The 18,054-nt window shown below is 41.1% G+C and overlaps 1 protein-coding gene across 1 annotated transcript in view; it reads left to right on the top strand.

Annotated features, from left to right (window-relative positions):
- LOC117531518 (guanine nucleotide-binding protein subunit alpha-13-like) overlaps positions 1-18,054 on the top strand; it is a 68,874-nt gene that overhangs the window by 29,043 nt on the left and 21,777 nt on the right. The window contains exons 2-3 of the mRNA XM_034194632.1: positions 2,705-2,931; positions 7,496-7,546. Coding sequence (XP_034050523.1) covers positions 2,705-2,931; positions 7,496-7,546 — 278 coding nt within the window. The remainder of the gene's footprint in view (positions 1-2,704; positions 2,932-7,495; positions 7,547-18,054) is intronic.

The following is an 18,054-nucleotide window of genomic DNA, read 5'->3' as shown; positions in this document are numbered from 1 at the left end:
AAAAAAAACCAGAGACGCGTGGAAGAAAACAGAAATTAACCATCAAAATGGATAGAAGAATAACTAGAATGGCAAAGGCTCACCCATTGATCAGCTCCAGGATGATCAAAGACAGTCTGGAGTTACCTGTAAGTGCTGTGACAGTTAGAAGACGCCTGTGTGAAGCTAATTTATTTGCAAGAATCCCCCGCAAAGCCCCTCTGTTAAATAAGACGTGCAGAAGAGGTTAAAATTTGCCAAAGAACACATCAACTGGCCTAAAGAGAAATGGAGGAATATTTTGTGAACTGATGAGAGTAAAATGGTTCTTTTTGGGTCCAAAGGACGCAGACAGTTGTGAGACGACCCCCAAACTCTGAATTCAAGCCACAGTTCACATTGAAGCATGGTGGTGCAAGCATCATGATATGGGCATGTTTCTCCTACTATGGTGTTGGGCCTATATATCGCATACCAGGTATCATGGATCAGTTTGGATATGTCAAAATACTTGAAGAGGTCCTGTGGCCTTATGTTGAAGAGGGCATGCCCTTGAAATGGGTGTTTCAACAAGACAGTGACCCCAAGCACACTAGAAAACGAGCAAAATCTTGGTTCCAAACCAACAAAATTAATGCCTCACACATGTGAAGAAATCATTAAAAACTGTGGTTATACAACTAAATACTAGTTTAGTGATTCACAGGATTGCTAAAAAAAAAGCAGTTTGAACATAATAGTTTTGAGTTTGTAGCGTCAACAGCAGATGCTACTACAACCCCTGGCAATAATTATGGAATCACCGGCCTCGGAGGATGTTCATTCAGTTGTTTAATTTTGTAGAAAAAAAGCAGATCACAGACATGACACAAAACTAAAGTCATTTCAAATGGCAACTTTCTGGCTTTAGGAAACACTATAAGAAATCCGGAAAAAAAATTGTGGCAGTCAGTGACGGTTACTTTTTTATACCAAGCAGAGGAAAAAAATATGGACTCACTCAATTCTGAGGAATAAATTATGGAATCACCCTGTAAATTTTCATCCCCAAAACTAACACCTGCATCAAATCAGATCTGCTCGTTAGTCTGCATCTAAAAAGGAGTGATCACACCTTGGAGAGCTGTTGCACCAAGTGGACTGACATGAATCATGGCTCCAACACGAGAGATGTCAATTGAAACAAAGGAGAGGATTATCAAACTCTTAAAAGAGGGTAAATCATCACGCAATGTTGCAAAAGATGTTGGTTGTTCACAGTCAGCTGTGTCTAAACTCTGGACCAAATACAAACAACATGGGAAGGTTGTTAAAGACAAACATACTGGTAGACAAAGGAAGACATCAAAGCGTCAAGACAGAAAACTTAAAGCAATATGTCTCAAAAATCGAAAAATGCACAACAAAACAAATGAGGAACGAATGGGAGGAAACTGGAGTCAACGTCTGTGACCGAACTGTAAGAAACCGCCTAAAGGAAATGGGATTTACATACAGAAAAGCTAAACAAAAGCCATCATTAACACCTAAACAGAAAAAAACAAGGTTACAATGGGCTAAGGAAAAGCAATCGTGGACTGTGGATGACTGGATGAAAGTCATATTCAGTGATGAATCTCGAATCTGCATTGGGCAAGGTGATGATGCTGGAACTTTTGTTTGGTGCCGTTCCATTGGGATTTATAAAGATGACTGCCTGAAGAGAACATAAATTTCCACAGTCATTGATGATATGGGGCTGCATGTCAGGTAAAGGCACTGGGGAAATGACTCATTACATCATCAATAAATGCACAAGTTTACGTTGATATTTTGGACAATTGAAAGGATGTTTAGGGATGATGAAATCATTTTTCAAGATAATAATGCATCTTGCCATAGAGCAAAAACTGTGAAAACATTCCTTGCAAAAAGACACATAGGGTCAGTGTCAACGAGCAGATCTGATTTGATGCAGGTGTTAGTTTTGGGGATGAAAATTTACAGGGTGATTCCATAATTTATTCCTCTGCTTGGTCTAAAAAAGTAACCCTTACTGACTGCCACAATCTTTTTTTCTTGATTTCTTAGTGTTTCTTAAAGCCAGAAAGTTGCCATTTGAAATGACTTTAGTTTTGTGTCATGTCTGTGATCTGCTTTTTTTCTACAAAATTAAACAACTGAATGAACATCCTCCGAGGCCAGTGATTCCATAATTTTTGCCAGGGGTTGTATTATTGTGAATACCCCCTTTTCTACTTTTTTTACTAATAGCCCAGTTTCATAGCCTTAAGAGTGTGCATATCATGAATGCTTGGTCTTGTTGGATTTGTGAGAATCTACTGAATCTACTGGTACCTTGTTTCCCATGTAACAAGAAGAAATATACTCAAAACCTGGATTAATCTTTTTAGTCACATAGCACTACTATTATTAGAGTGATACTGTCACTGCTCACAGATGACCTATGAATCGGGTGGGAAAACCCTAAAGACCAAGTTCCATTTTGAGTTTGCACACAAAGAACATAAATCACTGGTTAAAGTCTATGCAATATCTTTTTGTCAACCAAGTGTGACTGCTTTGCAAGTGTACCAGATATGCTTTTGTCCATGTTCGACTGTACAAGGAGGTGCACTATTAAAAATAGTAATTGTTGTGGAAATATTTGACTTATTTGATGTGAAGGTTTGCAGTCTTTGTGCTGGACAGTGGGCTCTCTCTTAACCTCCCTTCACCTCGATAGGTATACGTGTGTTGGTGGATGCCCGGGAGAAGCTGCACATCCCTTGGGGTTGCCTGGACAACCAAGAGCATGGAAACAGTTTGATGGCATTTGATACCCGATCAGCAAAGATGGCCTCCGGCCACCTGGAGACCTCGGTCTTTCTGCAGTACCTTCCCTCTATTAAAGCTCTATGGACGGACTCGGGCATACAGAACGCTTACGATCGCCGGAGGGAGTTTCAGCTGGTAAGTCGGTATCCTCACATAAATCCATAAGTTATACTCAAGAAAAGAGATGGTGTCTGTTTTTTGTTGTTGTTGTACTTCTTCTTCACAAATAGCACCTAGTGGCTCTAACGCATAGTAGCAGCAGTAGATTCTGGTTCAAAACCAGAATCTGTTACGCCACACATCTGGAAAGTGACAGTTAAGATAGAAAGTGAAAGTAATTTTCTCTTTAATTATACTTTTTCCTCTCTCCATGTCACTGTGGGCTGGGGGTGCTGGCGGGGTTGTTCATCTTTTCCTCTGAATTAAGCAGCGACACGTGTGATTCTAATCAGCTTCCTGTTTCTGTCTGCACCTCTCCCCTCTTTACATCATAGCTGACTCTACTTGTGGTTTACCAGCCCAGTTTGTGGTGAAGAACTTTGCATTCACATCATTTCTGCTTGCATTTCTGTGCTTGTGATGTCTGCTAATAATTGTCTGGCTTTCACCTGGTGTTCGCTCATTTCACTTGCGCTCTCAGATCATATGATGGTTATACTCCGTCAAATATCTAAACAGAGGAAATGCTGCATTTTGGTGGGGGGGGTGGGGTGGGGGGTTAAACTCTTTGTCTGTTGGTTTGAACTTGTTGCACAGACAGAAGTTGGAATACGTGTGATCAGAGTTGGAATGTTGATCTGCAGTTAAACAGCTTTGCTTTGTGCTTACAAACGCAGCCTAGACTCTTTAACTCAGCACACTATTTGCAGACAAACAATGAAAACTGTCGCCCTGAGGGTTGCAGGTATGTTGCCAAAAGGTGAACAAGCGAGACAACCACGAGGAATGACCACCATAAAGAGGGACTGACGGGCAAGACCATTCACTGTATTTATGCCAAATTTGGAGGCAAAAAAGCAGAACTCGTGACCAGCTATTTTCAGCAACAAATGCATGACGGTATGCGTTCGCTTTTAGCTTCATATTTTGGAATAAAAGGGTAAATTAACCAATTCATTTATGCTTCCAAAGTTTCTGGGTGGAATAATCCAGTGACTCACTTCAACTGCCTGGCCCACTGCTTCCTCTGTTCGACTGCCTCATACACAGACAGCAGACTGAGGGGTGTGGCCACGCCTGCAGCACTGGTGGGAGTAAAACCACCCCTCCTGTACAGATCCTGAAGCTAGTGACAATCTGGAAATGAAATATCAGTGACTTATGGAAACAGATTTGTGTGTATGTATAATCATACTGTGCATTATTATCACTTTACCGGGGCGTTGCTAGGCCGGTATCGTAGATTTATGTCGATGCTACCTGGCTATACCCGCCCGCTGTGCATAAGCAAATGACGTCATAGCGCGCACGCAGCCCAAGAACTGTCCGCAGAGGGGGGGGGGGGGGGGGACTGTCCGCAGAGGAAAAGATGACAAGGCGAGAAGTGTGTTTTGGTCCCAATATGGATATTCCAGATGATTTTCTCATGGATAGTACAATGAACAGCAGCTAAAGCAGCCATATTGATGAGGACGCACTGGTGCGTGTGCCAGCCGACACGACAAAAGTTAAGTGAGCCAACTGTTTATGTACGCGTTACATGTTGTATATCTCAGTAAAAAGTGATAATAATGCAAATAACATGCTGTTGTCGTGCAGTATGCATTTTCTGATTCCCTCCGTTCACGTCCCTCTGTTCCCTCCGATATTCGCCCTCGTCTAACTCAGGCAAATATCTGTCATTTTGGGCGAATGGGTGTGAACGTCGGACCTCTGAAAATGCATACCGCCCTCCAAAAGCATGTTATTGTATTAGCATTGTACCGTGTGTTCTGCGTGCAGTTTTGGTGCGTGCCGTATGGTTCAATACAAATACATGTATTGTGACACCCCTTTTATTCATTTTTATTTATATATATATATATATATATATATATATATACACACACACACACACACACACAAAACCCACTTCACGTACAGTGGCAAAATGATGACTATAGTTTAAAATAACCTAGTCCAGTAGGGTTTCAAATTGAGTTCAAGTTCTGAGGCATCGTCGCTCCTCAAGATGGGCCTTCCTGTTTAGACTGAAAAGCCAGAAGTTGTTGTGTTGAGGCCGGCTTGAATTTCCCTTCCCCTCGATGAGAATGACAGATTGGATCTTCTACCAGCAGATACAGCTCTTTACAGTTTGCCTCGTAAGTATTTACATCACAAATTACACATGCCTTTCAGCTTGCTGCAGTGCTCATTAAAACAAACACCCAGTCGGAAACATGTAGTTTTTCATGTTTATAAGAAGTAAAAAGTTGAGTTGTTGGTCTGCATGTTTGACTGTAAATGTTGAGTTTTTGATGAGTGTAGCAGAGTAGATCGTGCTGGTTTGACCTAATTGTACAACTGTCGTTGTCGTGTGGCTGTTCTCATAGTGTCACACTGACGCTGTTAAAACAAAAAAAAAAAGCTGCATTTCAGTTTTGCTTTAACAGCACATGGATATAGGCTGTAGGTGGAAAGAACGCAACATGATTACTGCTCTTGTTTCTCTTCTCCTTTTTGCTTTTTTATATATATAATTTCAAAACCACAAGATGTCTCAGATTTGAGTTTTTACCAGTGAAGGGTCAAAACTGTGGACAGAATGTCATAATGCACTGCTTTTCTTTCTTTTGCTTTAGCCTAGCTACAAGCCATTTGTCCTCTCCCTTGTGTAAACCTAGATGCACACACATTCATGCACAGGTTTTTCAGGTTGGGTAAGTTTTATAGAGATCAGAATCTGAATGCAGAAGCTCACGCCGGGTAAAAAAAAAAATGGCTGCTAGATGACGCGAACACACATTCATCAACCCCACATGATCAGCAGCACTGAGACAATTTGAGTTTTTATACTCAACAAAAATATAAACGCAACACTTTTGGTTTTGCTCCCATTTTGTATGAGATTAACTCAACGATCTAAAACTTTTTCCACATACACAATATCACCATTTCCCTCAAATACTGTGCACAAACCAGTCTAAATCTGTGATATTGAGCACTTCTCCTTTGCTGAGATAATCCATCCCACCTCACAGGTGTGCCATATCAAGATGCTGATTAGACACCATGATTAGTGCACAGGTGTGCCTTAGACTGCCCACAATAAAAGGCCACTCTGAAAGGTGCAGTTTTGTTTTATTGGGGGGGATACCAGTCAGTATCTGGTGTGACCACCATTTGCCTCATGCAGTGCAACACATCTCCTTCGCATCATCCGTGAAGAGAACACCTCTCCAACGTGCCAAACGGCAGCAAATGTGAGCATTTGCCCACTCAAATCGGTTACAACGACGAACTGGAGTCAGGTCGAGACCCCGATGAGGATGACGAGCATGCAGATGAGCTTCCCTGAGACAGTTTCTGACAGTTTGTGCAGAAATTCTTTGGTTATGAAAACCGATTGTTCCAGCAGCTGTCCGAGTGGATGGTCTCAGATGATCTTGGAGGTGAACATGCTGGATGTGGAGGTCCTGGGCTGGTGTGGTTACACGTGGTCTGCGGTTGTGAGGCTGGTTGGATGTACTGGCAAATTCTCTGAAACGCCTTTGGAGACGGCTTATGGTAGAGAAATGAACATTCAATACACGAGCAACAGTTCTGGTTGACATTCCTGCTGTCAGCATGCCAATTGCACGCTCCCTCAAATCTTGCGACATCTGTGGCATTGTGCTGTGTGATAAAACTGCACCTTTCAGAGTGGCCTTTTATTGTGGGCAGTCTAAGGCACACCTGTGCACTAATCATGGTGTCTAATCAGCATCTTGATATGGCACACCTGTGAGGTGGGATGGATTATCTCAACAAAGGAGAAGTGCTCACTATCACAGATTCAGACTGGTTTGTGAACAATATTTGAGAGAAATGGTAATATTGTATATGTGGAAAAAGTTTTAGATCTTTGAGTTCATCTCATACAAAATGGGAGCAAAACCAAAAGTGTTGCGTTTATATTTTTGTTGAGTGTACAACGTGAGGTTTATTGTGTTGTTGAGTACAAGAGGCATTCCCCAAAAACATGAGATGCATCACAGCAAAGCGTTGATGAGTAAAGTATATTTCTTCTTTTCTGTCGTCTTCTGTTTTCTGTCTGCTGCAGGCTGCACATGCAGAGTAAGAAGAATGCTTCTTCATCCTGTCTGTCTCATGTCTAGGCATGCACTAATTGTGCATGAACAGCCAGAACACACACGCGTGTTCACACATACACCTAGCTACACTGGTGTAGACATCACAAACAAACGTAGAAACACATGTGCACTCCAAAATAATTTGCATCCTGCTTCAGTGACTCGGCAGCTGTGTGGTGATGACACAGTTTTAAAAGAAACCAGATTAGTGCTGCACATGTCAGCTAAGAACCACACGCACACCCCACACCCCCAAGAACCCCACACACACACACGCACACCCCACACCCCCAAGTTGGTAGCTCTGTCAAGACAAGAAATCATCATTTTGTTTTGTTTTGGGTGAAACATGCATATGTGTATGCTGTTGTTATTCAAATAATGGATTGTTTAGAATTAACAGAAATTATTCTTCTGTCCTGTTGCAGGGTGAGTCTGTGAAGTATTTCTTGGATAATCTGGATAAGCTTGGTGAGCCGGTAAGTTGTTTCTGCCAGCATTTATCAGCTGTGTAGGTGTTATGTAGCAACATGTGTAAACATTTTAAAGGTAGCTGACAAATGGCTGAGATGGTGAAACATGAAGCTGGATTTAATGAATGTCCTCCTGATATCTTGGCCAGTGATCATATTTGACAAAATGATTGTACCCTCAAAGCCACTAATAGGGCTGTGCTCTTATGGTATGTTGTTACAATATTTTTGTCTACATTATACCTATAAATAATGAATGTTTATGAGTGCAAGGGTAAGAATATTTCATAAGGTGAAAGATGAATGTTCCATTCAACGAGGCATGAATGAAAAAAACATTCATTATTTGTTTTATATAACTCCCAACAATCCTGACGATGTAGTCCGTACGTGATGCCGTGCGTTGACTTCTTCATTTACAGACTGCCGCCTGCTTTCCTCAGTCCAGCAATCGCGACAGAAATTTGTAGCCCTCTTAATCCAACCTTGCGTGTACTTAAGGTAGAGACGTCCCAGCGAATACTGCAAATGCCTCCAGAGGGCTTACGGCATACACATTTTTATTTTTTTGTGTGTGTGTGTGTGTGTGTGTTACAAGAATGAGCTCAGTCAATAAAACAAAGCCCCCCTATGTGTGTTTTTAAGCTAAGCGACCATCACTGCTGGTGTGCACGCACTGTGGTCACGGCGTGCAATAGCACAAAACGTATAGAACCAAAATTTCACGGTAAATGGAACACAATGGAAAATGGTATTAATAATCCATATCATGTAACATACAAACCACCAATCGAATGACAAGGATCTATTTAGGCCTTATATAAAGACCAATATCGATCAGTATTGGCAATATATCATTGTATAATTTAATAATAAAAGACTGTCCTGAAAATGACTGAAACTTGGAGAAACTATAGGGTGCATTAATCTTTTATCTGTTACATTTTATTTTGGGGAATGGTTTGTATGTAAGGTTAAAAAGTGTTGCACATAAATGTTACTGTTACAGCAGCAGTGCATGCTAGGGCTCTTATTTTGAAAGATCAGGGAAGGGTGTGTGTCTTTCTCCTTGTTACTTGATGGCAACATCAGTACTGCAAAGTTTCCCATGTTCCTCTTTTTTGTTAATTTCATTAGCTTTAGAGCAGTGGTGTCCAGACTATTCCAGAAAGGGCAGAGGGTGCAGGTTTTCTTTGCAACCACTGACTTCAGCAGGTGATTTCACTGATTACTAACCCTTTGAACAGGTGGAATGAGTTCATCTGCTCTTTTTTGCGAGTTCATGTTCACATTTGCTTTTGTGCAGGTCACAGGTTCCACTCTCCTTGTCGTCGTTCCCCCCCAAATATTTTTATTGAAAACCACAATAGAGGGTCTAATGATGGCAGTAGAAAGATATATTTTGATTTTCCCCCCCGAAAAAAAACAAAACAAAAACGTACACACACACACCGAACTACCTCGACTATGAGTATACAAAGTAAAAATGCACATAATCGAAACTACATGACCCAGCCCTCAGTCATTTAAGACCTGCAAATCAGTGAAATATGAAGGAAAAGGTTGTCATTTATGACAGAACTTGTCAGTATTGAGGAGAAACACAATATCCTGGAGTCATTGTGAAATCGAGGGAGGTTTGGGGGACTTCCACTGCAGAAGAATTCATTGTCTGACCAGTAGAGATGAAAAACTAATCATTTCTTTTGATAAGAAAGTGAACTGATCTGGTGACCTAGAAATGAACAAGACTGCAAGTCAGTTCCCAGTATAATAGAAAGGATGCAAAAATAACTAACTTGACCCCAAATTTTGTAAGCGGGGGCAGAGGAAGAACATGCAGCTTAAGTGGCAACATGGGTTCAAGCATCCATCACATTTATCTTCTACTTCCAGCTAGATTTCAGACAGAGTACTTTGAAAAATGGGCACTATGAATGACATTAGTCTGTATGAGTGTCTGGCGAGCACAAGACGGAACTGTACTTGGCTCACCAACAGCTCTGTCCCACCATTCAGCCCCAGCTCACCCTCCCAAGCAGTCCTTAATTTGGAGTTTGATTGATCACTGAGAGCCAAGATGCGATTATAAATTTCTGAAACAATCCCTCTTCAATGTGTCTGAAAAGAAAACAAGCTGTCCTGTGATTGTATATAGGGTAACGTGGGGAAATTAGAGAAAGACTTGGAGACAAAATGTGTAACTTAAAAATGCCTAAATAAATGACTTGCGGCTTGCAAGTCCACTGAAAAAGCAGAGTCCAAATATGGAGGGGGAAACTGATGGTTATTACACAATGAACCAGACAGAGATGCACCTACAAATTGGAATGTTTCCTAAATTGGTACCATATCTTTAAAGTATTGAGCGTAACAGGATTTTTAACATACACAGAGATCTTGGTTGGAAGAGAGGAATATATGAGCTGGAATAGAAGACGGGCAAGAGAGGGCTTCCGGCTTTCACCTTACACCAGGATGAACTGGGAGATTCAACCCATCAGTGTATTTTGTGAATGTGTGTTGCCCAGTAATAGAATTGCAAATTGGGCAATGCAAGCCCGCCGCTAAATTGGCATCTTTGAAGCAATGATTTACAGATCTGTGGAGGTCTGTCATCCCAAAATAAAGGAGGTAATCATTTTATCCAAGGTATCAAAAATGTATTTTGGCAAAAAATAAAGGAATCGATTGAAACAATTTAGGCAAAACGTTCATTTTAACAGCATTAATCCTCCCAGTTAGAGAAATGGGTAATGCATTCCATCTCTGAAGATCAGATTTAGTTTTGGCAATAAGTGGGGTAACATTGGCAGACGAGAGACTTGAAAATGTACACGTCAGTACCGAGATACCTGAAACCAGAACGGGGGATTTTAAATGGCAAATCAGCTTGCTGGAGTTGCAGAGCTGCTGCATTATTCGGATAGCATTCACTTTTCTGAAGATTTAGTTTATATCCTGAGAAGGAACTGAATTGATCTAAAATAGAGAGATTACTCAGAAGAGTAAATGCAGGACCAGTCACGTATACAGTGGAACCTCATTTTTAGAACTTAATTGGTTCCTAAATGTTGTTCTTAAACCGAAACCAATTTTCCCGTAAGAAACAATGTAAAATGGATTAATCCGTTCCTGGCCCCAAAAAAGAACACTGTGTTTTCACAGTGCGTCAGCCCTGTCTTTACCGCTCGTCGAGTTTTTTGTTATTTGTTGCTGTGTTTTTGCTCTGTGTGTTCTGCCGGGACATCTCTGCCTTGCTTGTGTATAATTGTCAGTCTCTCTTGGACATTAATGCTCTTTATGAGCCGCTGCTGTCGTCTGGGTCCGGGCTGGGAGGGCCCCGCCCCGCTCTGCCACCTGTGCTCGCGGACGTCCTGCTCCACCTGCTCCGTTTCCCTTGCGCTCCTCTCCGGAGGAGGCGCTTTAGAAGGCACGGAAAGCGGAGCGGTGCATCGGTGAAATTTAAGTTTTACCTGGCAGCCTTCACTAGAGGGTCTGATCCTCGCCTCCTGTGGGATGGACGATATTTTTGGGCGTGGGAGCGTGCGCTGCGCACGAGAGGCTGCTGGATTTGTCCTGTTGTTCCTGGACTGTCCTCTCCGATGACCGGACCGGCTCCGCTAAAGCTGTGCCCGTTTGTGCCGCAGCTTCCTGCTGCTGCCTCTCGCCAGGCTGCGGAGTTTTTAGGCCGGTGCTGTCGTCTGCGGGCTCGCACACGCTGCGTTTCACCTGAGCTCCTCCTGCCGCTGAAACACGCTGCGTCACTGGCTGCTGAGGAGCAGAACTTCCGCATGACTTCATTAAAATCTGTTGGTCCCACAGAGATCCTTAGTTTGGGTCTCATTAACATCAGATCATTGTCTCTGAAGTCATTGCTGGTGAATGACTTAATTGTGGATCATCACCTGGATATGCTTGGATTATGTGAAACCTGGCTTAAATCCACAGCTGTCCTTCCTCTGAATGAGGCCTGCCCACCTGCGTACACTTTGTCACGTTTCACGTGATGTGAGGAAAGGCGGGGGTGTTGCTTTTAATTTATAAATCCAGGTTTACTTTAGTAACTGTTGGGGGTCATAAATATAATTAATTTGAGTATCTGATTCTCCGTTATGCCCATGATGCTAAGTACTGTCAAGGTCATAAAACTGGAAATCAGCTATGTTATATTGTCACTGTCTACAGGCCTCCTGGCCCATGCTCTGATTTTTTTTAGATGAATTTGGCGTGTTCATCTCTAGTCTTTCAACTAGTGTAGACAATATTTTGATTATTGGTGACTTTAACATTCATATAAATAAGCTCTCTGATCCCCTTGGTAAATCATTTATGGAAATCATGGATGCACTAGGATTTCAGCAGTTCATTCATGGTTCAACGTGTATCAGTGGTAATACTCTGGATTTGGTTCTTGCACGTGGCCTTGCTGTCACAAATATCGACATCCTGCCTCTTGCATCGGTGGTCTCTGACCACTCGCTTATTAGGTTTACAATTACGCTGCCGCGTTTAGTGGAGCAACAACCTTGCCTATCATTGCGGCGACGTATTAAACCTTCAACTTTGACTGAACTCAAAGCGAGACTACCAGAAATCTTGACTTCAAGCTTGATGAATTTTCAGTCGGTAGACAGCCTTGCGGATAGCCTGAATTTAGTGCTAAAAACCTGCGCCTCCCCTTTAAGGCCATGCCTTCCCAAGGCACAGACTCCTTGGTTCAACAGTTATTTGCGTGACCTTAAGCAGAAGGCTAGAGGGTTGGAACGGAAATGGTGTAGTTCCAAACGAGAGGTGTTCCACTTTGCATGACGTGATGCTGTCTTAGATTATAAGCATGCAATACTGGCTACAAGCGTGCCTATTATTCTGATTTGATCAATAAAAATAAGCATTACTCAAAGGTTTTGTTTGAAATTGTGGCATTTCTCATTCTTGGACAGCCACCTGTTATTCATTCTCCCTTTTCAGCACAGGAATTCTTTGACTATTTTGAGAAGAAAATTGAGGATATTAGGTTGAGCATATCTCAGCAGGCTTTGGTCCAACCACTGCTTACTGCTATGGAGGTGGATGCGCCCACTGAGGTGTTACCCAGATTTACAGATTTTGATGGTATCTCGCTTGGCGCGCTGACAAAGCTCATGACGTCTACAAAAAGTACAACTTGTTTACTTGATCCTATACCAGCAAAACTATTTAAGGACCTGTGGCCCATTCTTGGACCAACTGTGCTGGAAATTATAAATCTCTCATTAACTTCTGGATCTGTTCCTAAATTTTTCAAGTCGTTTTGTGATCAAACCATTACTTAAGAAATGGATCTCGACCCTAGTGTATTGAAGAATTATAGACCGATATCTAATCTATCATTTTGTTCTAAAATCCTGGAAAAAGTGGTTTCGCGACAGCTCGTGGACTACCTCACTGAGAATGATCTTTTTGAGCCACTGCAGTCTGCTTTTAGAAAATATCACTCCGCAGAGACAGCACTTGCTAAAGTAGTGAATGACCTTTTGCGAGCAATGGACTCAGATACCACTACAGTCTTGGTGCTGCTGGATCTTAGTGCTGCGTTTGATACTGTGGATCATCATATTTTATTCAATAGGCTGAAAAATCACTTTGGGATTACTGGAACTGCTCTTGCCTGGTTGACGTCATACCTGTCCAGTCGCTCTTACTGCGTATTGTGTAATGGCATCTCCTCTGATTGTAAGGACATGAAGTTTGGGGTTCCTCGGGGATCCGTTTTAGGCCCCCTGCTTTTTTCCCTTTCTGTAGCACCTCTTGGGAATATCCTGCGGCGCTTTGGGATTTCCTTTCATTGCTATGCTGATGACATTCAATTGTACATGCCAATAACTGCTGGTAATCTCACTCACATAAAATCTTTGGATAAGACTGAAGTTATGGTTCTTGGTCCAGCGAGGTATCGGCATAAATTTGATCAGCTAGTACTTAGCTTAGGTTCGTGTGTTATACATCATACGGATAAAGTGAGGAACCTTGGAGTAATTTTTGATCCTACGTTGTCCTTTGATCTCCACATTAGAGACATTACGAGGACTGCTTTCTTCCATTTGCAAAATATAGCGAAGATTCATCCCATCCTGTCTATGGCTGATGCTGACACTTTGATTCATGCATTTGTCTCTTCTAGATTGGAATTGTAATGCTCTATTTTCTGGCTTACCGCAGTCTAGGATTAGGGGTCTTCAACTGGTTCAAAACGCTGCTGCCAGACTCTTGACACAAAGCAGAAAGTTTGACCACATTAAACCCGTTTTGGCGTCCCTGCACTGGCTTCCTGTTCTTGCAAAATCAGATTTTAAAGTACTGTTATTAGTTTATAAAATTGTTCATGGACTTGCACCTCCCTATCTGGCTGACCTGGTAAGCCCTTATGTACCAGCTCAGGCCCTGCGTTCTCAGGGTGCAGGACTTCAGTGTGTTCCCAGGGTGAATAAAAAGTCTGCCGGTCAGAGCTTTCTCCTACCGTGCCCCAGCTCTGTGGAACGATCTCCCAGCACACATTCGACAGTCGGATACTGTGGAGATTTTTAAGTCACGTTTAAAGACTCATTTGTTTTCTCTGTTTTATCATTAGTGTTATGAAGTGTTTTTATTCTTGTATTCTTTTATGGTTGTCTTTCTTTTATGGTCGTTCTTGTGTGTGTGTGTGTGTGTGTGTGTGTGTGTGTGTGTGTGTGTGTGTGTGTGTGTGTGTGTGTGTGTGTGTGTGTGTGTGTGTGTGTGTGTGTTCTAAATTTTTTAATTGTTTTTTGTGTGAAGCGCCTTGAGACGATTTTATCGTGAATTGACGCTATATAAATTAATAAATTTGAATTAATTCAGTTAATTTTGAATTTTTACCTTTTTAAACAGCATTTCATGCATAAAAGACAAAAAACAAAGAATGTGCATAATATACAAAATACTGCACAGTAGTTATAATAAAATAGACCATCTAATTTCACCTTTCCTGTACAGAAGAGAGTTGTCAGTTCCTCCAACACGTCCCTCTGCTGCTCTTTCTGAAGAAGTTCTCATTCCTCCATAGACAGCTCTGTACTGTGGTTCCCGGTTAACTGTTTTTCATTCATCCTGATTAGCAACACCTTTTCCACCTCTTCCAATGTTTGTGATCTTTATAATCACTGTCACTCCTTTGGCAACATTAACTCGCTTTATCACCACTTTGTTTTTCAGTATGGTACAGATGTAAGATTTTGCCAACACACAGACACCAGACGCCACGCTCGTTGTATGCTAACTATGTTAGCCCTTTTAGCAGCTCTCGGTAGCTTCACCCTTTAGCTCCACTTAATGTATGATTAATGGAAAAAATATGCGACTCATAACTTTTAATGTCCACAACAAAGTAAACTGTTAGGAGAACCACTGCACAGTCCCCAAAATATGATTTAATAAACATCTGAAGCTGGATGTTTTTGCTGCTGCTTCTTCTTCTGTCGAGTTTATTGGCAGATTGCAAACCAACACTGTACATTACTGCCACCTACTACGGCAGAGGTCTTCACCTTTGTTCGAAAAGCAGTGCATTTTTCTTTCAAAAAATATTTTCTTGAACCGATTTGTTCGTAAAGAGAGTCATTCAAAAACAGGTTCCACTGGAGTAACAAATCACCTGCATATAATGATAGTCTGTGATCAACATTATTATGGACAACACCGTTAAAGGATGGAGATGACTTTAATGCAATAGACAGTGAACAAAGCAACAAAAGAGATGGCGATAAAGGGCAACCCTGATGCATTCCATGTTCTGCTATGAAATATTCAGAAATATATATTATTTGTGCGAATAGAAGCCTATGAAGATGTGTATAATAATTTAACCCAACTAACAAAGTTATCACCAAAAACCTTTTTTTTTTTAAACTGCAAACAAGTACTCCCACTCAACATCACACACCATCACCATCTCGGCATTCCAATAAATTAGAATTTCTGGTAAATTTGAAGGAGTTGAATTAATTACATTTAGTAGAGTGTGAGTATTTAAAAAAAAAACAATAAATGATGACCCTTAATAAAGCCATTTTGTTCTTAAGAAATTACTGGGCAGTACCCTCTCTAACTTAAGAGCAAGAGTTTTGGCCAGTACTTTGACATCAGCATTCAACAAAGACAGAGGTCTATAAGAGCTGCAGGAAGTAGAATCTTTATCACTCTTTAAAAGCAGCGATATTGAAGCCTGAGTCGGTGTGGGATGTAGCACACCCTTTTTTTTCCAAGGATTCATATAACACAGACAAAAAAAAGGGAGCTAATGTATCATTACATTTCTTAAAAACTCTATTGGAAATCCATTGGGAACTGGGGCTTTGTTAGATTGCATAGCTTTAAATAGAGGATTTTAAATGTTCCTGATAAACTCCACCACCCGCCGGTGGGTGGTTTTCCGCAAATTATTTTTAAGTCCGAAACTGCACAGTATATATGAAAACAATTCCAACTTGTTATACCTCTTTGGAATCAGGACACCTCAAAGAAAGTGACCACATAATCCAAACAAAGTCAACTATCCACCACAAAAGCCAAAAACCAATAATTTGTGATGAATTTACAATTCATAATTTAGAACGTCTTACCTTGTCCGGTGTTCTGAAGGTCCATGTCAGTCCAAATCTGGGCATGACTGGGCTCATTTTGTCTGTAATGATCCATGGAAAAAGAACATGTAGTTGTATTATCCATAAAGTAAGATCATTTGAAGAAAGAATCCATCAAAGTACAGTTTTGTCATGTTTTTGTAAAAAAAAAAAAAAAAAAGAGAAAAAAACAAGCATGTTTCACATTACTGTACACCAGTTGACGCCATTACTGAGTTACGACAAGTATGCTCGATTTCCTACTGCTCTTGGCTTCAAAATGTCACCATGATTGGAGTTGTTGGTGCACGGAGTCACCCGACAGAGCCCTTTGACCAAAACAAGTGCTCCATGAGGACAACTGCATAACGCCTGTTAGCCAATCAGCGCACGAAAAAATAAGTCACATGTGGAGCATTTGGGCTATGTAAGGTTGTAGAACAGGAAATAAGCTTTTCAGTGTATTATGGGACTTGTAGTCACGCATCCAGAGGCCTCTGCTATAACTGCGTAACAGGCCAGGCGGAGGTCAGAACGCATGCGGGGTATTAGAAAGTGCATAGTCACAATGCAAAAATATGAATATTTGAAAAAAAAAAAGTGCGAGAATTGAAATTTGTAGCTATCAAAACATGAAAATGTGTGTTTTATGGTCTAAGAAGACATATAATGCAAATAAAGCAATTTGGTACAAAGTTGGACCAATTGTGCTGAATGGACTATTTCTCACAAAACATCTCACAGAAGCAAAATGGTTATAAGAGATCTGTTATTTCATTCAGTAGTTGCCAACAACATGAACAACAATTGTAGTGAGTAGGGAATGTCTTCTGTAAAGTATGTCCAAGCTAAAGGCTTTTGACATGTTTTTTTTTTTTTCGATAATAAAAACTAACATTTTTAGGCATGTATGAAATGATATAGGTAAAGTTGTGTAGCCCTCACATGGTTCTTATACACATCTTCAGAAACTAGAGATCCAGATCTTTAAAATGAGCCATATCATAAGCATGTGGGAGGTAAAATATTGTTTTAGTGAGCAATGGCACTTGGGTATGCAAGACATTATGCACAAGACAAAAACAGGCGGATGTTAGGTTAATTTGAGCTGTTATATGTGAGGTAGGCTGATGCTTCAGCTAATGAGCGAGTATGATTGATGCACATGAGAAAAAGGGAAAACTTTTTAAATGAGGGATTATGAAGTCTAAAGGCCCAGTCACACGGCACTTAACGAAGGGTGACGAAGCCCTGACGAAACAAGAAAACTGGACTTTCGTTGACTGTTGTTGGCATTGTTTAATCTTCACGCAGCTTTGTTCCTGCAGCGGGCGCTACGTCAGGATTTCTAAACTGTTGAAAAATTTGAACAAAGGGCAACGAAAACCTCAATTTGTCTGTCTCGTTTTGCTGTCGTTCTTGATGTTTTTTAATCATTTAGTTTTTGTAACGTTATTGTTTAATTTGACTTCAGTTGGAGCAGCTGAGTGTTTTCACACAGTGCAGAAGCCGGTTTCTGAGCACTGAGGCTGCTGCTGCGTTTGTGTACCATTGGAAATTACAGGACAAACTCAGCCTGCTTGCTTGGATTTTTTTTTTTTATCTGTGTGGGGGGGGCAGCTTCAATGGGCTCAGGTACCTTATATAGGCCAGAGTTAATCTTTTGTGTGGATATAATTAATTATTTTGCCACAAGCAACTTTTGAATTTGAAACAACAAAAATGTTGTGTAATTTCCGACGGTACTTGAATGTAGTGTGTGCCGTGTGACTGGGCCATAAGGTTCAACCATACCATTCAAGGTCATAAAATCTGATAAAGATTTGGACATAGCAGATTGGGATATAATTTGTGGATTTGAGTGATCTACCACTGGGTCAAACACACAATTCAAAT

This window comes from Thalassophryne amazonica, chromosome 18 (genome assembly GCF_902500255.1).
Source record: "Thalassophryne amazonica chromosome 18, fThaAma1.1, whole genome shotgun sequence".
Lineage (NCBI taxonomy): Eukaryota > Metazoa > Chordata > Actinopteri > Batrachoidiformes > Batrachoididae > Thalassophryne > Thalassophryne amazonica.
This window is presented reverse-complemented; position numbering and strand designations above follow the sequence as displayed.